This window comes from Globicephala melas, chromosome 17, assembly GCF_963455315.2.
Source record: "Globicephala melas chromosome 17, mGloMel1.2, whole genome shotgun sequence".
NCBI classification, from domain to species: domain Eukaryota; kingdom Metazoa; phylum Chordata; class Mammalia; order Artiodactyla; family Delphinidae; genus Globicephala; species Globicephala melas.
This window is the reverse complement of record NC_083330.1, coordinates 36,043,409-36,068,366: the sequence shown is the minus strand read 5'-3', so window position 1 is coordinate 36,068,366 and position 24,958 is coordinate 36,043,409. Positions and strand designations below refer to the sequence as shown.

At 38.4% G+C, this 24,958-nt stretch overlaps 1 protein-coding gene across 1 annotated transcript in view; it reads left to right on the top strand.

Moving 5' to 3' along the window:
• RUNX1T1 (RUNX1 partner transcriptional co-repressor 1) overlaps positions 1-24,958 on the top strand; it is a 127,930-nt gene that overhangs the window by 52,672 nt on the left and 50,300 nt on the right. Inside the window, 2 exon segments of the mRNA XM_060287046.2 lie at positions 20,142-20,279; positions 22,284-22,525. Coding sequence (XP_060143029.1) covers positions 20,142-20,279; positions 22,284-22,525 — 380 coding nt within the window.

The window sequence follows — 24,958 nt, the reverse complement described above, 5'->3', positions numbered from 1 at the left end:
TTAAATACAGGGAAGAACATAAAACAGGAATGCTAAGGCATGAACCAGCATGGCTAGAGCTTACAGCATGAGGAAGTATCAGAAGTAGACATCTGTCTTGTAGGTTGGAGTGGCAGAAAGGAAAGCAACTGGAGGCTTTTAAGCAGAGGGATCATATTGTTGGGTTGAATGTTCATATCACTTTGGAAGTGATGTACAAGGTAACTTGAAGAAGATGAAATCTGCAGTCTGCTTGGTGAGGTAGGATGATGATTGGCTTCAGTATCAGTGAAAAAGAGGAGGCTGGGATCAGCAGGCTCTAGAGGTACTAACTAGAGAGAACCAAAGGGCTCTAATACATCGGTTGGATGTGGAGCCAGGGACTGGGGAGTCTTGGTGTCTAGGATGACTCTGAATTCTTTTTTGGACAACTTCTTGCCATCAACCAGAATAGTGAATAATTCATCAAGAGAGCATTAAGTTTCAGGTTTATCTGTTATATGACTGCTGAGATATTCCACAGGGAGCTAGATCACAGGTTTGTTGAGTAGAGATGTGTGTACTGGAAATCTTGATTTGAAGTCAGAGGCGATAGCTAAAACCTTTGGAATGGAGGCAAATGTATGGTGTGAAGAGAGAAAAGCCTCGAAAAGAACCCTGGTGACTACCAGGGCATCTGAGAGTCAGGTCTCATTGAAATCAGGGGGCAAAGAGTTTCATGGAGGGAGAGGTCTATAGTGTGAAATGCTGCAGAGGGACCAGGAGTTAATTGGGAGGGGCTAGATTGCATTTTGGATTTGGCCATCTGGAAGGAAGATGTCAGTAGTTACCAGCAAATCTCTGTCCCTTTGTTGGAGCTTGTTTGTGGTGCGTTGCAAAGTTGATGGAAGAGATGATGTAGACAGAGCCAGTGAGGTCTACCCTTCAGAAGCCTGCCAGTGGAAGGATGGAGGGAACACCATCTACATGGAGAGAGGGGTTGGTTTGTTCTTGGTGGGAGAGATTTGAGCATGCCTAGGTTCTAGGAGACAAGCTCAAGTTAAGGAGAGGGTGGAATGATTGGTAGAGTGAAGCCTCTAGAGACAGAAGTTGCCTCTTCTGAAACTCAAGATTCAGGTGCAGATAAGCAGGAGTTCTGAGAGTGAGGTTTGCAGGGCTTTATGCCTGATAACCTCACTTTATTTGCTTAAATAGGGCATGAGGTTATCAGAGTTTGGCTGGAGGATTGAGGCAAGTCAAATGATGTCTTCAAGATTAATTAATGCACCCTCATTTTTTACTGTCTTTCTTGTCTCATCTTGTCTGGGGCCCAACCAGGCTGGACATGCTCAGGCTTATTTAATCTGGAAAGCCTTCTTCATTTTCTCTGTCCCATTCAGCTTTTCCTCTTTGCTTTATCACACCGCCCATCTAACCTTGACCTTATCATGAGCTCATGGTTATTAACCCTACCTTTGTGTTTCTGGTTCATGACATCTCCCTGTTTCTTTTCTTACTGGTTTCATAACTAGTTCACATTCTACTGTTGCCTCTTTGAAAGTTACAATTCTGTCTTTAAAATTTTGTTTTAGCAGATCTTTTGTAGTACTTCTGTGCCAGACACTGTGCTGGGGCTGGGATTCTGGGGTGGGAGCCCACTAAACTCCAAGGAAAAGGATGTAAAAGAATTTTGAGTTTTCCAAGTATGTGAAGGAAACAAAGGGGCACAAAAACCTGCTTGAGATTGGATGGCCAGGGGAGGATTGATGCCCTCAGGAGGTGACATTGATGTTGAAAATAGAAAAGATGAAAGTGAGCTGACCATTTGTAGAGGGGAGAAGGAAAATAGTAACTTTCTAGTATTTATCATATTCATAAATAGGTGTTCTATAGACATTGGATTATATCCTTCAGTATGTAACTGCCTAGAACTGTTTGTGATACTGTCCTGTCCTTCCCACTGATACTTCCTTGGTTCCTGAAGGCCCTATAAAACAGGGATCCCCAACTGCCTCCCCGACCCCCCGTCCCCCCACCCGTGAGTGGCAGGCGAGCGAAGCTTCATCTGCCACTCCCCATTGCTCCATTACCGCCTGAACCATGCCTCCCCCCCGCCGCACAATGGAAAAATTGTCTTCCACAAAACCGGTCCCTGGTGCCAAAAAGGTTGGCGACTGCTGCTGTAAAAGACCTGTAACAGCTTATCCTTCAAATTAAGGTAGAGAAGGACCATGTTTGCTTGTTAAAGGGTTAGGTGTTACTGAGCACTCAGTAATGTGTTCAGGGCGGGGCAGAAGAGAGGAACAAGATAAATTCCCCCATTCGACTGCATGGTCTTTCTCTCTGCATTTCCTCTACCCTTCCCTCTGCCCCTCAACTCAGGTAATTCTGAGTCACAAAATGAGGAAAAGTGTGTGTGTGTGTGTGTGTGTGTGTGTGCGTGCGCGTGTGCGTGCGTGCGCCACTGTAATTAGTTACTGCCATTATATGATTACTGCAACTTTAGTCCCAGAAGTAGACACTTGGGACAGATCTGAAGCTCCGGACGTTGGGTCCAGGTGGGTGTCGCAATTTACTGTCTTTAAACTAAGGGGTAGGATAAGAGTTACAGATTTCTCGTGGGTGAGGAATAGTGGGAGGTACTGAAAGGAAGATAAACCAAAGAGAAAGGGGAGACACTGAAGATAAACGTTGCTGACTTCATAATTTTGCCTAGAGTCAGGCCAAGTAGACATAAAATATGATCTACCAGGGCAAAAGCTAGTGTTTTCTTGCAAATCTAAGCTCGTACTAGTAAATTATTGTTTTTCAGAGAGAGATGATGAAGAGTTGTGAAATGGTTTATTAGTCTCCAGTAACTTTCCTGAGGTATCCTGGGCAGTAATTTTGAGAAGGGAACGGCACGTAATAATAAGCACTGGTTTGACCCCTCAAAACAGAGATTCCCAGCATCTTTTTCTTGCTGCTGCTCAAGGAATGACAACATTCACAATGAGAGTGGACTTCTGTGCTGGTGTTCGCCATGTGCCAAAAATTTTACCCCTTTGCTTTTTAAGGAAGTAGTAGTAGTGATATTATCATAGGGGTGATTTTGGGTATATTCTAATTTGAGTTATTGTTAGTAACAAGTTAATAATAATGTGAACCTTGAATGAGAACAGCTTCCTTAGTATTTAGACATTTATTACTTTTGTGATTAATTTATCTGACAGAGTATCAAGAAGGTCGTACTTTTGAAAATGATCTTATATATCTCTTGCAAGCAACATTTTTCATTTGTACATGGAATGCTCTTTGCAGTTGTCCATCAATGTTTGGTTTGATTTCCTCCCATTATAATTCTTCATAAACTCAGAGAAGACATCTCTAGTGCTATATGAAATATAAATGATTCCTAGTAAATGGATGGGAATTTAGACTGTCATCTTAATTTAATAACATATTTACCCACATTTAAAGTATATGTATAGATGAGGCTACATTAAGGACTTAATAACTTGAATTTATTTACATGTCTACTTGAGGCACATCCCTAGAACTTGAGGTGATGTGTATTGTAAAAATGTGTCATTCAGACTGTAGCCAGATAGAATTTTATAATTCTTGGTTCCCTGATGGTCTTCCTGAGATTAAAAGACATGATTGCTTTTAAAGTGTCTTGCTATAAGGGAAAATGGACTTACTTACATACATTTGAATATACATATACAGTTACTTCTTTAGTAAACAGAACTTGAGCTTCTGTCCTTAGGGAGTATTTATTAGCAAGAATTAATTAGGGTACATTCTCTGAATTACTTTATTAATTTAAATAAGGTCATGGGCCTCCATGAAAAATTGTATTATAACTGAGGCAGAATCTATTAAGAAATAGTAAATGTGAAATTAACCCAACTGTGTAGAATTTATAGACTTGATCTTTTTATATATTGACCATATTAAGTCAAAGAGAAATGTCCATTTAAACACATAACCTTCAGTTCCCATGTGGTGTGTAAATATTATTATATGCAAAGAATTTGCTAATGTAATTCATAGGCAGTCCAAACTTGTCTTTGGGAACCCTTCTCTAGACAACTTAGTGAAACTGCTTAAAGTGCAGGGTTCTGTTATGTTGTATGGTGCTCCTTGAACGGTTTATAAAGAATTTGATCATTTATTTGGGGATTTTGCTCTCATGGTGTGCTACTATACTTCTGGATTCTCCCCTGCTAAGTGATCTGTAGGTCTTTTCCTTTCTGTCTGTACTGTGTGTGGACTTCTTTATTACTAAAAGAGCATTTATCCCTTTACTCAGTAAACACTGGTGCTAGGCTCTGCTAGATGATTGGGATACTGAGGTGAATAAGGCACTTTTTCTACCTTTGTGACATGTTCAAGGGTTTTCCTGTGCTACAGCCCCTGTAGAGAACCCTACCTCCTGACTCCTCCCCTCCCCCTTTTGGTTGTCTTGAATCCCAATTTTTTGCTCCTTCAAACTGAAGCTGAACAGCCTTGGTAGACTTCCAAATAGAGCGAAGTATATTTTTACCTTAATTTTTTTCACATTTAGTTTCATTTCTAGGAAAATCTAGGTGTGCTATATTTTATCTAAATTGATTTTAAGGCCCATGGTTATTTTACAAGTAAAAAAGTGCTCCCAGAAAAAAAGTGCTGCCACTAAGCATGAATAATGCTTTGATTCCATGGTTTTAGAGTACTTATCCCAGTTTCAGAGATGATATAAAGAAAAAACAGAGGGGTCTTAGAATTGTTTATATACAGTGTTAAAACTGAGCAAAAAATTTAAAAGAAAAAGGCTTTTTATAGCATGACTGTTTGACAGTATATTTGAAAGCTCTGCCCCATTGTGAACCACTGATTTAACAGATAGCCACTCTTAATATTTCTGATATAGATCCTTTGTATGCATATCCTTCCAGACTTTTACCTGTGAACACAAATACAGACACATCCGTCCATCTATAACTGTCTTAAAATAGTTGTTTTTTTAAACAGGATCTTGCAAAGCATGTATCTTTGTAGTATCTTTCCATGTAAATATACACATCATCATGTTCTACTGTATGGTTCTATTAGAATTTGAATTGCCAAATGTCCATTGTTGGACAACTAGGTTATTTCCAGTCTTCTTCATTATAAACATCTTTGTACACTTGGTATTATTTACTTAGGATAATTTTTAAAGAGTGGAATTGGTATATTAAAGGATATACATAATTTAAAGGCAGTTGGTACATATTGCCTAATTGTCCTGTAGGAAAATGGGTATCATTTTACAAAAGTGTTAAAGTGCCAGTTTGTACTGTAATACTATATTATCATTTTTAAAAATCTGTCAGTCTGTTAGATTAAAGAGTATCTTGTTTTAATAATGTAAAAAAATACTAGTGAGGTTAAATTTTTTTCTCCATAGGGTTATAGGTCATTTATTTTTCTTCTGTGCACTTCCTATTCCTGCTGTTTTACAATCTTTTTTTTGATGGGCTTTTTGGCTTTTAATTATTGATTCGATGGGGCTATTTATATATTGAGGATATCAATTCATTGTTGTCACGTAACAAATATTTGTTCCCTGGGTGTTGCTTGCCTTTTACTTTGTTTATGGTATTTTTTGCTGTACTCAAATTTATTAATAAGTTATTGGTTCTGCCTTTCTTATAGCTTAGACTCTCTTTTCCAGTCCTAAGAGTAAACAAGTATATACCTATATATTTAGTATTTTTTTTAATTTTTATATTAAAATTTTATTCATATAGGAAGTGAATGACTTTGTATATGAGACAGGGGTTTACTTCATTTTTTCCAAATTGTTGTCTAGTATTTCCAAAGAGAGTTCATTGAATTGCTTTATCATTTTCTCACTAATATTAGAAGTCATCTTTACCATATACTGAATTCTTAGATATATAGTCATTTCTGAGCTTTATATTTTTTCTGCTTTTCAGCTTTTATTTTGCTGAATTATCTGTTTCTATACCAGTAGTACATTGTTCAAACTGTAGTTGTATGGTGAATTTTAACAAATGTTAGATTCAGTTTCCTCATTACATTTCATTTCCTGGTTTTCCTAGCTATTTTCATTTTTATTTCAAATTAACTTTTAAAACATTTGTAAAATTCTGGAAAAACAATATTAGTATTTTAGTTGGGATTGCTTTATATTTGATGATTACAGTATATACCAAAGGGGAGTAGAATGGACATCGTGATAATTTAATTTTTTTTTAAATGGCTTAATACAACAAACTAGGGACCTACTGTGTATAAGGTCCTTTTTTAGACATCAGAGATACAGAGTTAAGAGAAGAACCTTCATTCTTTTCCCTGACCGACTTTTAAAATTGTAGAAAGATTTTAAATAGATTATATATTGTAGAAGGATTTTAAGAAGATTTTGTCAAATTCATATTTTAAAAATATTGCTCTGGAGCCAAAGAGGAGAAGATTTGAGCAGAGAGGGACTAGAGGTAAAGAAAACCATTCAGAGGCTCTGTAGGTTCTGAACCCAAGTCAGAGGTTAACTGAGGGTGGATCCTAAAAGTGTCAACATTTAGAAGTGGAATTGATAGGATACTGGGCATGGATTGGATGTGGAAGGAGGATGGTGCAGAGGGAGGAGGCTTAGGGTGATTGTGGCCTTTTGGGCTTGGAGATAGAGATTGAAGTACAGGAGGAGGCACAGATTTCCTCAGGAAGATGTTAGATTTGGTTGTAAATACAGCTGTCAATGGGATATCTGGGTAGAGTTGTTAAGCAAGTAGTTAGATAACTCATCTGGTTCCCAGGAGAGAGCAGAGGGGTTGAAGGCAGTTAAGAAGAGGAGAAGGTGAGACCCTGGCTCGTAGGAGGGGCCAGGGTCTGAGAGAACTCAGTGAAACTCCTAGTGACAGCTAGAAGAATGATACTACAGGAGAAAAGGAGTAAGAAGTGGCTGGACAGATCGAAGACTGCTGAGAGCTCAAGTAAAATAAAGATTGATCAATACCTTTTGGATTAACCACAAAAAAGTTTGTACCTATGCTGGAGTGGTTTGAGTGGAATGGTGTTGGTGGAAGCCCCATTGCAGTGGGGATTAAGTATGAATTTGAGAGACTGGTTCTATTATTATCACCATTGTTTTATTATCTCTATCATTGAAGAAATTTTGAAATTCCTTTTAAGGGAACTAAGGAATCCAATTGCTTTGCTCTACTTGTACCTCCACATCTGTATTTTTAAATAGAAAATGTCTTTATCCACAATTTACTTATACTAGGTTCTTAACAGTGTGATAAATTCTGGGACTGAGTTGATATATGATATTGAAATGATATGCTCCCTGCCATTATGGAGCAATGTCCTGTCTGGTAGGGGGTGTTAGACAACAAGTAACTGTACAATTATTTTTAACAGTTTCTGTAAGCTCTGTAAGCAACAGTTAGATGGTACAATAGAGCTTATAACACAGGGGGTGGGGGGGGAGGGGTGATCAGGGACACCTTTGAGTAAGTGAATTTGAGCCGAGGTGGGTTTTCTTGGCTAAGTGAAAGGCCCTGAGGTGAGGTGAAACTTGCAACTGATTAAACCAATGAGATGTGAGATAAGAGAGGAGAGGTAAGCAGAGACTAAGTCTATCTACTGTTCTAGGTCACTTAAACGGTTTTGGATATTATCTTAAGAGTGATGGTAAACCATTGAAACACTTTCAAGTATTTAGAGTAGTAACTTGATCTGATCATTAGAATATAAAATTCTTGAGGGCAGTGATTTCCCTTTGTTTTATTGCCTTCTCCCTGTTGTATGAAATAGTACCTAGCACTTTGTAGATGGCTCAGATATTTTTGAATAAATGCTTGTTATTTAGACGAGTGAATACATTTGTGTTTGACAAGATTATTCCATCTGTTGTATGGTAAACAGATGGCATTACGGGGTGCGGGGTTGTGAAGATAAGCTCCTGAAAATGTCCCAGTGAAAGATGGTAGTGCCCGAGGATGGTGATGGAGATGGAGAAACACGTTTAGGAGGGAGAGTAATTTGACGGTGGCACCTGTGGGAGGACAGGAAGATGTTTAATGTGTTTTATATATGAACAACAGAGTGTTGCAGGAATCCCTCTAAGTCACTATGATGTAACGGAACTTTTTTCCAAATGGTTCTTCCTGTTGTGTTTGGGTTTGCTTTTTGACATTGCCAGGCACCTCTAGATTCCTACTTACTCAAGGTGTATCTTATTCTGTTGCGAAGCTCTGTGAATTTGACACAGACTTTTAAAATGTCTCCTGAATCTCCCTCCTATTCTCCATTCTTAGGGCCGCTTGCATGCTGGATGCTGTATCATTTCTTGCCTACACTCTTGGTATCCAGTCCTCTTGCCTTTCTTACCCTATTTATTCTCTGCTCCACATATACCTATAATATAAAAATGAGTATATAATTCAGCTGCCTAAAAACTCTCTGTGCTTTCCCATTTCCTATTATGTGAAGTCTACACTAACGGTACCGATTGGTTATTTTTAAGAGTACATTCAATTAAATTCAACAAATATTCATTTGAGCTTCTGCTATTTGCTTGTCTGTGATTTAGTCACGGGTACATACTCTGCGCACCTTCTTAATTTTCTGCCTAGATTTACTAAGTCTTATCTGGGTAATCGTAATTGACTGCAGCTGGATGTGTATGCTGCCATTTTTCTGCGACAGCTCTCAGAGCTGGCTCTATAGCCTTCTTTGTCATTGGCAAATAAGACAAATCTTGATGGAGTAAAAAATTGTGTGTACTTTGAGATTGTTAAAGGTTTGGATCACTATCTAATGATTTTTTTTCACCTTCTGGAATAATCTGCACTTTGGCAGCAGGGTGTTACATAAATGCTTATGTTCAATTTATGGGCCCTTGGTGATGCCTTTGTCTTTCTCTGCTCTTTATGCAAGCAGGAGTTACTTTTCTATGTATTTAGGAGTTGTGGTTTTTTCCTTAGTGTTTTTATCACAGTCATTCAGCAAACATTCAGCTAGTTGCCTGTGCCAGCCGTTTCAAACTTGTCTTTCTTAAACAAGAGGTCCCTTTTTTCCAAACGAAATCTTAAAATACATTAAATCTTAAAACAGATTAATGTGGAACTATGCTGGTTGTACCATAAAGTACCATAGTTAACCCCAGGCTGCTTGATATCCCCTTGGTGGCTCCAGGAGCTACCTCCAGGAAGTGGTTATTAGACTCTGAAGCAGAATCACTGGAGTGAAGGTAATAACAGATGTGGGCGAGATGACATTTCTAAGGAGCTTATACATACAGTTAACGCCTGGAGTCAGCCAGTATTCATAAGACCCACATTCCTTTCCACACTTTATGAAATTAGTAATTGATTTTTCTAACTAGAACCACCATTTGAGTACTTATTAATGTTTATAGTGCTTTCTCTTGGTGGGCTTCAGGCCATCTTTGTCAAAAATGAGTGAACTGGTTTAGACTATGTTGGGCCTCTACTCCATTTAAATGAGTGTGTGCTTTCAGCATGTCTCCTGTCTGCTTACTCATCCTCTGGCCCACTCTGGGTAACCATAGAGTTACTAATATGTCTCTGCCTGTTTTGTCAGAAACTCGCTTTACTTTTTTCCTTGCTTTTACTTTCTTTATTCATTCATTCAACAAGCCTTTATCAAGTGCCTACCATTTCAGGCACTCTTCTAAATGCTGTGGAAGCTGGAGTTAACAAAATAGGTCAAAATTTTCTGCATTTGTGAAGTTGACACTGTGATTGGGGGAACATTCAAAAACAAGATAAATATTTCAAGTACTAGCTACTTAAGTGCTATAGAGGAAGTGAAGGGAAATGCATTGTCCCTATAAGAGATGACACAAGATTTTTGAGTTATTTTTCTAGAAATTGTGATAGATTAGTATGGATTTACCTTATTCTTTTGCCATCTTCCATCTTAACTCATGCTCTTTAAAGGCATGATGTCCTGCTTTAGGCAGTCATCCCTGTTTCTGGACCAGCTGCTGACTCAGCTGCTGACCAGCTTGTTCCAGGACTGAACCCTTGGCACTGTTCTCATTAGCATAGTTATCCCAATGTTTACTGATTACTTGGACTGAGCGACTTATTCTCCTGCTTCCTCAGAGCTCACTTATCTTAGTCATTGGGTTTCAAACTTTTATTTTTCCTTTTACCCATCAAATGAAATCATATGCAGAAGCTCAACCTAGAAAACAAGTGAAACATCTGAATGGGAATGGGAGGTGTTTAGGATGAGGCCAAAGGCACTCCTTTCCCCCATCCCCACACTTTCAGGCTGCATGGACACTTCCATGGACTCCTCCCACGGAGCTTTTGTTTCTTTTTTTTTTACATCTTTATTGGAGTATAATTGCTTTACAATGGTGTGTTAGTTTCTGCTTTATAACAAAGTGAATCAGTTATACATATACATATGTTCCCATATCTCTTCCCTCTTGCGTCTCCCTCCCTCCCACCCTCCCTATCCCACACTTCTAGGTGGTCACAAAGCACCGAGCTGATCTCCCTGTGCTATGCGGCTGCTTCCCACTAGCTATCTACTTTACGTTTGGTAGTGTATATATGTCCATGCCTCTCTCTTGCTTTGTCACAGCTTACCCTTCCCCCTCCCCATATCCTCAAGTCCATTCTCTAGTAGGTCTGTGTCTTTATTCCTGTCTTACCCCTAGGTTCTTCATGACATTTTTTTTCCTTAAATTCCATATATATGTGTTAGCATACGGTATTTGTCTTTCTCTTTCTGACTTACCTCACTCTGTATGACAGACTCTAGGTCTATCCACCTCTGTGTAGCATTTCAGAGCCATTATTTGATTACGGTGTTGTCCTTTTATGATGACAGAAATACTCTATAACTGGGCTTTCTAGTATGGTAGCCATGTCACCATGGCTGTTGAGCACTTGAACGGTGGCTAGTGTGACTGAGGATCTAAATTTTAAATTTTATTTAGTTTTAATTAATTAAAATTTAAATGGTCACATGTGGCTAGTACAGTAGTTTTGGAAGGTGCAGTTCTAGTATAATGCTGTCTAGATTTAATATTTACTGAATGTTTCTTTATTTCAGTTTTCTAGATCTTATGTAAAATAGTATTAGTTTTAGATGATAATGAACTCTGAGAAGACCTGGAGTAAGTTCTAGCTTGTAACCTCGAACAAATTATCCACCCTCTCTGGTCCTCACTTCCTTTATATAAGGTGGTCAAATTTCATAGTGAGATTTTAAAGTGAGATAAAGCATGCAGGGCATTTGGCATAGTGCCTAATGCCTGATTTTAGGTGATTTATCCTAAGGGTTTTCGTGGGTTTTTTTTTTTCTTGTAAAAATAAAACATGTTTATTGCATAACTTTAAATAAAAGAAAGATAACAGAAACTAAAAATAATCTATAATCCTACCAATCCATAGACAAGCAACAGGAAAACTTTGAAATGTGGAAAAAATTGGTTTTGATTCATAATTTTTTTTTCTTTGTTTTGAATGTACATATGTATGATGTATGACTACGCTGATACTATTATTGTAAAAAAGGGAGCTTTTCAGACTATGTCATACGTGTATAAATTGCCTTACAAATCTCCTTTTCTAATATAAAAGGTTTTAGGAAATATATTGTAATTGCTGAAAGGCATTTTAAAACTGGTGAACTCAATAATCCAGTTCAAAGATTTATATTTGGTTCCTTAATGTAGAAATTCATTTTAGGATTTTTTTAAGGCTGGAAAAAAAGATGTAGATGATTGTATCTTAAGTAAATCTGTCATGTCTCTTGAAAGTTCTAGTGTTTCAAAATTGTGACTAAAGGCATGCCTTATTGTTACCTGAAGACTGGGTTCCCCTCTTGGTGGGTGTTGCAAAAGACACAACCAAGCCAAAGATCGGGAAAAGGAAGGATTTATTACTTGCAGCAAGTAAGGAGAACACTGGAGATCCTTCCCAAAGCAGTGTCTCCCCAACAGCAAAACTGGGGGAGTTTTAAGCTACATGCATATTCATGATGGGGCTTGAGCAGAGGAGAATTCTACATAGAATTGGGGCAGAGCGTGACAGAAACTAAGCTTTAGTTGATTGAAGTCACGAGGGTCAGAAAAGGTCAACGTCATCTTTCTTTAGGTTCTGGGGTCTTACCTTACCATCCTCCACCTGGATTGGAGGCCTTAGTTCCTGTAAAACAACTCCAAGATATGTATAAGATGGTTATGTATATCCCTTCAGGAGAAACTAGGACTCTGATTTATTGCTGAACTATTGTTTCTTGACTGCTTTTTCCTCTGTTCCTGCATTCCTTTGTTCCCTTAAAATCATTAATTACTGAGACCTATTCAGGGACAAGCATTGTGGCCAGGCTTAGATCACAAAATGGTTTGGGTCTAAAATGGCTTCTCTTATGTCAAAAAGCTACATCTGGTTCTTTTTCTCCAAGGACACCCTACCCCATCTGCCTACATTATGACATTATAGCAATATATATTCATTTAAAATATTAAATGTGTTGAGCACCTTCTATGTGTCAAGCACTGTGCCAAGTGCTGGGGCTCTAACAACAAATCATATGTCATAATTTCCCTTAAGTAAATTACGAACTAGTGGGAGAGACTGACGTTGGTTCTAAGTACAGTGTGATCAGTGCCGTAAGAGGAACTAGAGAGAGAAATAGGGAAATGTGGGGGAGTTTGGGACAGCCTGAGATGGGAGGGTTGTTGTTTCTGGCTGAAGTGACACGCAAATGGAGTTTTAAAGGAATGATGGACTTAACGAGGCAGTGGTGGGGTGAAGAGTATTTCAGGAAAGGGATGCAATGCAGTGGAACCCTGTGTGACCCAGGGGCATTTGGAGAGCCATAGTAGTTCAGTAAAGAGTTACTGAATGCATGGGGGTGGATGGGAACCAGATGAGTCACAAAGGTCTTTCTGTGCCCTACTAAGACACCAGGATTTTATGCTTAGCATTATGAAAGGTCTTTGGAGAATGGATCAGAGATGAATAGTCAGATCCGGGAGTCCATTCAATGGATTGTTGATCAGGCCAGGTGAGAGATGATGGATGATGAGGGTTTGAATTCAGGCTGTTGAAATGAGTCGCATTCTAGATATTTGGTTCCAGAACTTGGAAAGGATATTAGGGCTAGAGTTATAGGGACAAGTTATCTACATAATGGCCATGGTGTAACTATCCCAGCACCAATGAATCACTAAGGAAAAGGTATAGAGTGAAACTTTGAAGAGGAACATTGGGGGAAAATAACAGTAATTATCACAGAGGTGAAGAAGGGTGAACCCATAAAAGAGACTGAGAAGGAGCAGGAAGGCCTAAGAAAAATGAGGAGAGTGTTAGAATAGTGGTATCCTGGGAACAATATGTTTCAGGAAGGAGGAAGTCCTGAACAGTGTCAGCTGCTACAAAGATGCCAGATAAAGGATACAAGTGTTTCTTGTATTAATAATGAAGAAACAATTTAGAAGAGTTTCAAGTGGGAGTTAAGAGAATACATCCATGCTACATTCCAGGGTTATTTTAGTCAGGATTCTTTGGTTTTGAGTGAAAAGTCAACTCAAATTAGGTTTTAGGCAAAGTAGGGACTGATTGGCTAGGATTGTTTGGAAGATCCAAACTGTAGGAATTTTAGAGATGCAGCTGGTGCCTAGGATCCAGCAGAATGAGGAACTTTACTACAAAGCACTATAAGGATGATCTCTTGCCACTTCTTTGCTTCTTTCTGCCTTTTAGGTGCCTTCTTTTTCAACACAGAGCTGCTCTCTGGACTTGGAGGGCAGTAGACAGTGCGGTTTTCCTTGGGAAACAATCCTTGGGATTGTTTTCCTTTCCTGAGATTGCCCATCTTGGACTAAGCGCTGTGCCTGGACCAGCCACTGGTATCTTGGGTACGAGGTCATGAAAGAACATGGTGGTGCCCAAGGTAGTTATGAAATTAGAGGGTATGGCAAGTCCCTGTACTGGGAGGGAAACGTTCTAGGCATAAAGTCTTATAGGTGTCCCCTCCAAGTACACGTAAGGTGGAATGGGAAATAAGGAAAGTGAGTGTAGATTACTCTTTCAAGAACCTGAGCTGTGAAAGTGAGTGTTTTGATGATAACTAAACAGGGAAATTTGGACATTTTGTAGGGTGTTTTGTAACCAAATCATTGACGGAGATTTAGTAATGAGGATTGAAAATGTATTTGAAAACAAGAGGTAGATATTAATTTTAATGTTTATGGAAAAAAGTTTCTGTGCAGACATATTCTTGTGGACATAGAAATTTATGTGGACAGAGGAAGTCTAGTGGTCACTTTACTGTCAGATATATTTTCTCTGGGTAGTCTCCTTTATGTTTTTTTTTTTTTTTTTTTTTGCGGTACGTGGGCCTCTCACTGTTGTGGCCTCTCCCGTTGCGGAGCACAGGCTCCGGGCACGCAGGCTCAGTGGCCATGGCTCACAGGCCCAGCCGCTCCGCGGCGTGTGGGATCTTCCCGGACCAGGGCAAGAACCCGCGTCCCCTGCATCGGCAGGCGGACTCTCAACCACTGCGCCACCAGGGAAGCCCTGGGTAGTCTCCTTTATGTTTGAGATGATCATAAGCCATATCTGGAAAAAGAAACCAGAGAATATTAGAGTTTGCGAAAGATCCTTGAGGTCATGTATTCCAGGATGCTTAGTTTTATACATGATAAGTAGACTCCAAAGAAGTGAAGGAATCACTTATAGATACAGTAGTGCCTATCAGAAGAAGAAGGGCTATTTTCTTCTTGGGTCTCTGTTTAGAGAGTGAGGAAGTCTTTCCTAGAACCTTTTCCATAGACCTCCCTTCATGACCCATTGCCCAGAACTGGAGCACAACACTCACCTCTGAAACCTGTTGCTGATAAGGGGAATGTGATAACCTGATTAATGTAAAACAAGGAGAATCTGCCCCCCCCCCGCAATTTTGTACCTGAACAAAATTAGAGCTCTTCAGCAGGAAGACAGGGATAAGGGCTGTTGAGTAGGCACTCAACAGTATCTGTGACATAAGCTAAGCTGAAGAGCATATATTTCGTCCTGTGGTCAGTGGGACACTCCCTAAGGTTTTAAATCAGGGGGTAGATCAGATCAGATTTGTATTTCAGATATAGCAATCTTCATATAACACCTGTGATAAGACATGAGGTAACAGCTCATTCTTACCTGAAACCACATAGTAAGTTGGTTGCACAGTTGAACTGAATTTTGGATTTTCAGTATCTTCTCATATTACCTGTATTCTGTTTCCTCATGTATTTATATGCTGTTGATGGTTCTGTGTTTGTCTTTTGCCTTGAGATTAGGGTTGCTATCTTTGAACTGGCTATAATATAGGGAATATAGGGAATGGATTTGTAAAAATTAGGAATGTAACCATGCTTCTAGTGAAAACCATGGTTGTGTTTATTTTTTAAATGTCTTCCTAAGGAGGCAGTTAAAAAAATTGCTATCAAGTTGCTTAATATTTTCACTGGTTGGGGTGTTAGAGTGTATAATACACATTCACATATACAGCTATTGTACAGATGGGCTGTGATAAATGCTAAAAGAGAGGCAGAGGAAACCTGATGTGGTTGACACCTGGGGCAACTGGGAAAAGCTGTAAGAGGATGTGGAATCTATAATGGGCAGTGAATAATGTATAAGATGGGACAGGTTCTTCTAGATAAAGGAAACAACAGCATGATAAAGGCAGAAAAGCCGAGGAGTAATGTCAGGGTGCCCTATATAGACAGCATAGAATTGGGGGAAAGACACTGGAAATAAACCCATAAATGGATCGTGAAGTGGAAGGTCAAAGAGAACGGAGCTCACACGTATTGGTACCTAATATGAGTAGGCGCTGTGGTGGGGTCCTGATGAGGTAGAGGATTGTATCCTCATTCCTATGAGGGACTGAGGCTCAGGGTAACTCACTTGCCTGAGGGCCCACTACTGATGGTCAGGAGTCTACATTTGCAACCAAGTCTGACTTACCTTGGAAGTTCTCCTGTTATTGCTAAATATCCTTCCCACTGTATCAGTACATCCAGCTTAAAATGTTAGTATTTGACTTTTATTCTTAGGCATTGTTGAATGGTTCTGAGCAGGATTGAATGTTACCAGAGGTCTTTTTCAGGGAAATGAGGTGGTGGTGTTGTGAAGGCTGGATGGCTACCTTTCCAGTCTGCAGACAGTTGCTTGTAACATCTCACACCCAATCACTGGAGTCACTAAATGACTCAATTGTCAGAACTGTATTTGCCAAATTTTCCAGAGAAATAAAAATCAAATTCTGTACCAGTTTTGTTCCTCCTGCCTCTCCATTAATAGCACTGTGGTTCCACTTGGGCTTAATCCTCTTTAGTGCATACCTTCTAGCTTTTGTAACACACACTTATTCAAATAAGACTAACTCTGGACTAACTACTAATTGACCAAAAAGTTCCTCAACCCATAACACCTATGAAACCAAGATATTTCTTCTATTATAATTGACATGATGAACTCTGATAGAAAATGTCGTGCCATTCATTATACCAATACTGAAATCTTTTTACACCAATCATCTCTAGAATGGTATGTAAACAAGGGAAATATAGAATGCCTATTCGTCTTACCTTAAAAACACATCTGGAACTATTTGAACTAACTAAAAGTAAAATAAGTGCCATGGCAGATTATGCCATACCTTTTCACATAAAACAACAACAACAAAAAGGGAAATGGAAAACATACCACTTCTAGAAGGCCCTGACATTGAATTGGATATTGAAATGGTATCGGTAATGTATTTATATATGCCACATTTTCTTCCATGCATCAGCCGTCTTTGGTACATATGTGTTGGATATTTGCCATGGAAGTTGAAAACTTACCACATAGGGAAGATCTTGTTTAGAAGTGGTGTGAATCATTAAGGTAGAAGTAAAGTCAGTTCTTTTAAAACAAATAATTCCCTGATCTGATAATTTTTTTTCTTTCTTTTTTTTTTTTTCATTTTGTGTCAGTCTTTCAGTAAATGTCAGCTTTCCCCTACAGCAACTAAAAACAGAGATCACATGCAAGAATGGTATAATTTTCATGAACTTAAAAAATTACATGAGAAATATTATAACTTAATATTGGTTTTACTATGTCCTCTAATTTGAAATGGAGTGAAATGCTTCTATGGTTGAATCATAGCTCTTTTGCTGTTTGCTATAGAAGTTTCAAGAATATATATTTCAAAATGTTTTTGTTTTTTTTTAATTAATCCAAAACAAATGCAACAGAACGCAGCATACTTGAAACACATTTTCTGAATTTATCTTAAATCTCTCTACTCCAGAGCGTTTTTGTGTGTGTATGGCTTAGGCTTGGCTGGTTATTTCATCATCTGTTTCAATCCTGGATTGATTGCACTGAACAGCACAGAATGAGTTACATATGGTCCCACTTTGTCTAAGTTTGTAGGACCTCTGGGTTGGAACTCCATTTCATCAGAGTGAAGCTAGCCATCACAGAAATGTGGCTAATGTCAAAATCTTAAATACATACACGTATACATGTATTCCAGAGAGAATGTGTATACCCCTGTTAGAAGTAGTGGTGTTTTGCTATTCATTGGCTCAGTGGTTATTGCTCCTAAAATACTGACAACATCTCAGGAATTTAAAAAAGTTGTTCATCTACATTTTATAATAATTGTTGTTGGTATTATTATTATTAAATTCTGGATAGGAATCATGTTACACAAGTGGACCAAGACAGGTATTCAAAAGGTATTCAAATTAAAATTATGAATATATCAAAAATATTTCTAAAATTGGGCAGAGGAAGACAGAAGAAATACAAACTATCTTAAAAGAGTCTGAAGAGGAAACCCACTGTCAACTTTATGGTTTATTATTCCCTTTTTCCTTAGTGTGGGGCTACTGGAAAAAGAGTAATGAAAAGCGTGTTTAAGATACATTTCCAAGTTTAGGTATTGCTCAAGAATTGCATCAAGTAAGGTAGGGCCTGTGCCCACCAAGGCTCAGCTTTTGGCGGTGGTGAAACTGTCCAGGGTAGCTTTCTCCCTTTCCAAGCTCTTTTCTCCCTGCTTTTTGGTCTGTTCCCTCTTTCTCACCCTTTCCTTCTATTGCTCGATATACTTATTTATTTCTTTCTCTGTTATTCCCACTTCCCCTTCCCCCTCCTGCTCTTCCTTTCTCTCTCTGCAACCACGTGCTTCAAATCTGTGGGTCTGGACTGCCTTCGCTAACAGCTCCATGTGAGTGTTAGCAGAATGAAAACCAGATGGACCAGCAGTTCCCACTGTTATCTCCCAGCTGACTCTGGCAAGCCTCCCTTTATCCCTCCTTCCTTGGCATGAGGGAAATATTTGCCTTTATTTAGGGAGACTTGTATTTGCTGCTGTACCTCTTCCCTCAGCTGCAACACAAGTGGAAAGCTATTTATTCCCTTGTTGCTGAGGTTGGCTGAGGTGAGTAAATGGTGCAATGAATTTTACTATCAAAGAAGTGGTTTTAAACCTGCCTAACTTCTGCATTTCTCTACAACAAGTTATTCACTGGTACTCGTTAAGTGTTCTGGAATAGCAATATGAGGTCAAAATTTTAACAATACAATAAAGGTAGAGACACTCTCCATGCATCTTCACAATCATCTCACTCAGAACGCTTAATTCACAATAGGGACAGTCATTGTTATTCAGCCAGCAGTAGAGACTAAGAAATAGAGACCCTGATACTGGTCACTGGATCATCGTTCACAGTGCTCTTATTAGAATGATTATTATTTTCATTCTTCCCTAATACGGTGTCAATGCTATTTCAACTTTCAAAAGTTGTGTTCTATTGCAACCCAAGTCTTATGAAATTGCTTTGAATAAAGGGGAGGTAGATTTGGAATTGTCATAGTAGTAATTTGGGCTTTTCATTTTAATAATTGACAAGTAATTTTGAGAGTTTTTCACTATGGTGATCATAATGTTTTAAGAGACCCATTCTTTATTAATAGTCTGTGTTATGTTACTTTTCAAAAACTCCAAATGGGAGATACCTGTGCCTGAGGCCACAAGAGGCGCCTCGGATATTTTTTGGGGTGTGTGTGTGCATGTGTACACATGTTTGTAGAAAATTGGATCTAAACAAACAAATGAAAACTTTTTTTTTTTAACTGGAGATCTGTTTCTTTGAGTAGATCAGATTGAGAAAAAAGTTTAAAATTCCAAGGGAAAAGTATACTTAGTATAAAACAGTCCTGAAGTGCAAATGTTCATTATTGGGTAATGAGGAAATTTCTCCTTGTCACATACTCATGAAAAAATATTAGAAAGATCTTTAGTTCTCAATTTGGGACTTTTCCATTCTTACTCTGCCTGAGATTATTAATTGAAGTATTGGTTTTTTATGTTTTATTTTATTTCTTTATTTTTAAAATTTATTTATTTATTTATGGCTGCATTGGGTCTTCGTTGCTGCACATGGGCTTTTCTCTAATTGCAGCGAGTGGGGGCTACTCTTTGCTGTGGTGCACGGACTTCTCAGGTTTCATATTTTTTAAATGGTGGATCATAAACTCACAAGTTCTAAGTCAATAATAACTTCACTTCGTTTTGTGACATTTATGTAGTGGTGATTTTTCAAACAGGTCAGAAAAAAAATTGAAGTGAGAGGTTATGTCTGGGAGACATAGCCTGCTTCATCTGTTAGGCTAGAAAACTAAGCATGGAAAGGGGATGGTAGGTGTTACAAAAAAGTCATTGCAAAACGCCAACTTCTAACAGTATCCCACCTGCATAACAGCCTAAGATTTGTGTTATTTCTGAGCTGTCTGAGGGGTTCATTACCGTCCCACTTCCTCATCTATTTTTTACCTCTTGCTAATGTTGGCTTCAGCTTCAAGCGAAGTTGTGCTGTTGCATATAACGCTACCAAGGTAGCATCTGTCTAAGCCAGAAATAACAATAAGATGTAAAATTACCCAGTTAGAAATGAGGTCCTGCCATCTGTGCTACACCTTCTTAAGTGGGGTTTGGATGATAAAGTCTCGATTTAAGCTTCAGTAGATAAGCCTATTTTATTGATAGAAGATGTTGGATTTCTTACCTTGCTTGTAAAAAAGATGAACCTCTCTTATAAAACTGAGGTACCAAAAAAACCCTGAGGTGCTTAAGGAGTAAAATAACATGATCATGGTGGCATCCTCCAGATCGGACTGAGAAGCACTCCACGATGCCAGACTCACCTGTGGATGTGAAGACCCCGTCTAGGCTGACTCCTCCCACGATGCCACCTCCCCCAACAACTCAAGGAGCTCCCAGAACCAGTTCATTTACACCAACAACGTGTAAGTAGGCATTTCTGCATTTGCTGTTTCCGTTTTCAAGTTCAAATTAAATTTTTTTCTGCAAATAAAAATTAAGGGACAGTAAGATCCAGCATCAATGTATTATGCAGAAATGAAGCCCCACCCCCCCACACAAATAATTTGTATGCCAGTGAGTAGGTATTGAGCACAGAATTATCATATCTTGGGTAAAATTTGTATGACTGCCAATATTTGCCTGCCTTTTCATTATTGTTTCAAAGTTGTAGTCTTCTGTGATTTCAGTGAATGAAGAACACTGCCTTTGGTCTGTAACTCATCATTACCACGTTAACTTCTCCTTTGACTTAATGAGGAGCTCCTTATTTTAGTTTGTTCATTTTGACTTGGAACATGTTAATATGCTATAATTATTTCCAGGTTACTTCTGATCTTCTAATCCACTTTCTTCTGTTATTTACAAGTAATGTTAAAATCTAACATTCTTAAGTTAAAAGAGGGATCATTCTATGCAACAGTTGCATACAGAAAACTTTCTGAAATAAGGAGCATCTTTCTTGTCTTGAACTTGTCAAACATTTATTAAATATTTATTCCATTTCAACTTGGCTCTAGACTTGTGCTCTGAATCAGTGGAGTGTATTGCTTTTTGTGTCATCCAAGGAAAGGACAGAATATTCTGATAGAATAGCAACTTCCCTTTTTTCCTGTATATTTTAATAGGAATAGCAGATAGCTTTGTTTTCATCCATCTGAAAGTCCTGGTTAAAATATCAAAGATTTGTGAAACTAATAAATGCCGTTGGTTTCAGATAATACTATTTACAGACTGTGTGCCCTGAAATCTGTATATGAATGAAAAATAACTAATAGGCAAAAATAGATCCTTGGGATTATAAGTGTTCGGCAAAACACACATCCAGGCTATTTATGCAGTGTTGCGCTGCCTTTTATAAGACCTTTCCAAACATGTAAGGAGCAGGGGCCTGCAACAGTGCCAAGTTGTAACCCTGTCATCTTGTATTTGGTTTGTTGTTACCCAAAGCCACAATGATAGGCATATGCCTCCTCTGAGAGGTCCTAGTGAGATGTCATTTCTTGACAGGTTGCTTTGGTACTCATTTGGGACGAGACCACTTTATTTTCTTGAACCTTTTAAGAATAATAAGGTGCTTAAAACATCTTCAAACTATTGTTGGAGGTAGTTTATCAAAATTATATTTAAAAGATGGGTTTGATAAAGGTCTAACATGGTAAAGTCAACATTTTCTTTGGTGAGAAATGTGCAAAATTTTCTAGCCTAGTTCTTACGGATTATCACCTTGACGTTCAAATAAATTTTATCAAATGAATTTACGAAGTTACCACCAATCCATGCTGTTAGTTGGACTGAGATATCCCCTTTCGATTTCTAGAAATAACTCTTTGATAATTACCGTATGCATTTTGGCTTCTTACATAAAATTGGTGTTTTCCTTAAAGAAGTGGTTAAGAAATATGAGGGGGAGAAAATAGCCTTCTAATTGGGTGGTATAAGGTTAAAACTTGAAAGTCGTACTTCTATAAACACAGCTGTCAGTTGTGTGTACAAAACATGATTAAAAATGTCCAGTGATAAATTTAGTCTCCACCAAATGTCCATTTTCTCTAGGGGAGCAGTTTAGAAAGGAATAGTTCTGTTATATTGATGTAAGCCTGGGACAAAAGGCTGACATCCAAAATGCTGTTTGTTCTGTGTTTGCATATGTGTGCATGGGAGGCTGTCCCTGTGCTCCAGCCGGCTCCCATTTCTTATCAGCTTCTGTGCAGGATATCCTCATGTGGTGTGAGGAGTCCACCCATTTAGTTATGGAGTACCTGAGCCTCTGGTAATCCTGTGAAGTCAAAGCATTTTACCAAAAAGGCCCAACAGCTTTTAAATTACCAAATTCACTAGATTGGAAGGGAAGGATACTTAGTTGTAATTTCCTTGTGCATGTTCTCTGTAAGTTTATTTTTTCTTTCTGATTTTGTGCCCTCTGACAGTAACTAATGGCACGAGCCATTCACCCACAGCCTTGAATGGCGCCCCCTCACCGCCCAATGGCTTTAGCAATGGGCCTTCCTCTTCTTCCTCTTCTTCTCTGGCTAATCAACAGCTGCCCCCAGCCTGTGGCGCCAGGCAGCTCAGTAAGCTGAAACGGTTCCTCACTACCTTGCAGCAGTTTGGCAATGACATTTCACCGGAAATAGGAGAGAGAGTCCGCACCCTCGTACTAGGACTGGTGGTAAGCAAATGGAAATCGGCCCAGTTTGGGTTACCAGGGAGAGTGTGGGGGAGATTCAAAATACAGATTCCATTCTCACAGGTATTTTGTTTCTACACCTGGAGATTGCATGCAAGTCTGATGATTCTGTAGTAACAAGGGTTTCAGTTCTGCATTATGTATTGACCCCACCATGATTTCTTTTCCTATTGATATTTAGCTAATGAAGATGTGGTTGTACAAATTTATCATTATCTTGGCCATAAATGTGTGTGTGCATAAAATTTAATAAGTATATCCTCCTGGCATGGCTAGTGTCTTTTCAACAATGACAGAATATTTTTGTTATGTTAATGGTTTGCTTAATCTAATTGGGTGCTTATTTTAACTTAGTTGCTTTGGGGGTTTTTTATTATCAGCCTAGATGAGCAAGAATTTATAACAAGTAACACATTATTCTTTTATGTTTTCATTTTTAAGGCTAATAGCATTGAATTTTTTGTGTGTGGTAAAATACATGACATAAAATTTACCATTTTAACCATTTCTGTGTGTACAGTTCAGTGGCATTAAGTACATCCACATTGTTGTATAACCATCACTACTATCCACTTCCAGAACTTTTTCATCACCCCAAACTGAAACTACCCATAAAACAATAATACCCTGATTTCTTCATCCCTTAACCCCTTATAACCATTTATTGCTTTTTTTAAAAAAAAACAAAACAGTTTTTTGCTATAGGTAGAATTACACAAACCGTTAGTTTGAGAACAGAAGTGTTGATTTTGGCACATTATATTAAAGTCTGTACATTGTCACACTGGAAATTAGAGCATATTTCCTTTTCTTGCATTCTAAATCACTTTTACATGTCCTGTGACTTTCTTTATGAATAGAGAATTTTCATTTAGGAAGGTGATTTTCCCATAGCAAACTGAGTCATAGAGAAGCTCTGAGTCGCATATTCAGGCCTTTTATCATCCAGGCTTACAATGGAACTGAAATTCATACGATAGGCAGCAGTTTCCTTTTTCTCGATATAATCATTTATTTTTATTACATGGACTTATCATGGGCAAAGCCATAGCAGTTGTGTTTTACAAAAGAAGTCCTAGAAGTAAAAGTCTGGGTGAGAGTTTAGTGCTGTAGATGTGCTTCAGATCATAGTATCTCACATTTGACAGAGATTTTGCAATTCAGTTTTTAACCCTTACCTCCCTCTCCCCCACACTTTAAGAACAAGAAGCTTTCACATTTCTCATAATCCATCAGCTTCCTCTGACAAATTTGTATTCCTCTGGAATACAAATCGCCTTGTATTCCTCTGACAGGAAGGTGATTTTGGCATAGTGTGTCAGCATACTGCAGTTACTTTTGTCAGTCACTTATCTTTTCCTTTTTATTTGTTCTTGAGTTTTGCATAAAGCGTTTTTGACACATAAATAGGTTACATCATAGAACCACAAAGTAAATCCAAAGCAGTAATTGTATCAAGTGAGTGATGAAATGTTGTTACTAGTAAAAAATGTTTATTTTAAAACTGCTTCATAAATTTGATATGTTCTTTAACTGCGGTTTCTATAACTTCAAATATAGAAAAAATTGGTAGCTTTAAGTAGATTTTTCCCACATATTAAGTGGAATACTTTTGAGGGCAATACTTTTTTAAGATTTTATTTATCTAAAGACTTTATCAAGATAAGTTGGGGAAAACATTAATTTTTTTTTTTTTTTTGCGGTACACGGGCCTCTCACTGTTGAGGCCTCTCCCGTTGTGGAGCACAGGCTCCGTAAGCACAGGCTCAGCGGCCATGGCTCACAGGCCCAGCCGCTCCGTGGCACGTGGGATCTTCCTGGACCGGGGCACGAACCCACGTCCCCTGCATTGGCAGGCAGACTTTCAACCACTGCGCCACCAGGGAAGCCCGAAAACATTAATTAATAGTGCTAGGCATATATTCAGCAGGCAGTGAACATTTGTCAAAAGATGAATGAATAGAGAATGATTTTGTTTTGAGCATTTGACTGCAAGCTTTTACACATGTCATTTTATTTATATACATTTTACGTGTGGGGAAACTGAGGCTTACAGAAGAAAAATATTCTAGGCCACCCCATTGGTAGTGACAGGCCTATGATTTGAACTCAGGTAGTAATCGTAATGAATCACATTATACTGTTATTTAGATGGAGTTAAGAAAAGTGTTAATAAGAACTGTTTTAATGTGCAAAACACAACTGGTATGGCTTTAGAAAATGGAGCCAGAGAAACGAAATGAAAGATTAAAAAATGGACTCTCTGACCCTTATTGTTACAGATGGGAAGTTAGTGTTTATTCATAGTTTCAAGGGAAGATGTTTCAAGTTTGGGGGTATAAAAAACTTAGAACTTGGTGCCCCCATACTTTATCATAAAAGGAAAAGGAACTTGCATTAAAAACTAGATGGAGC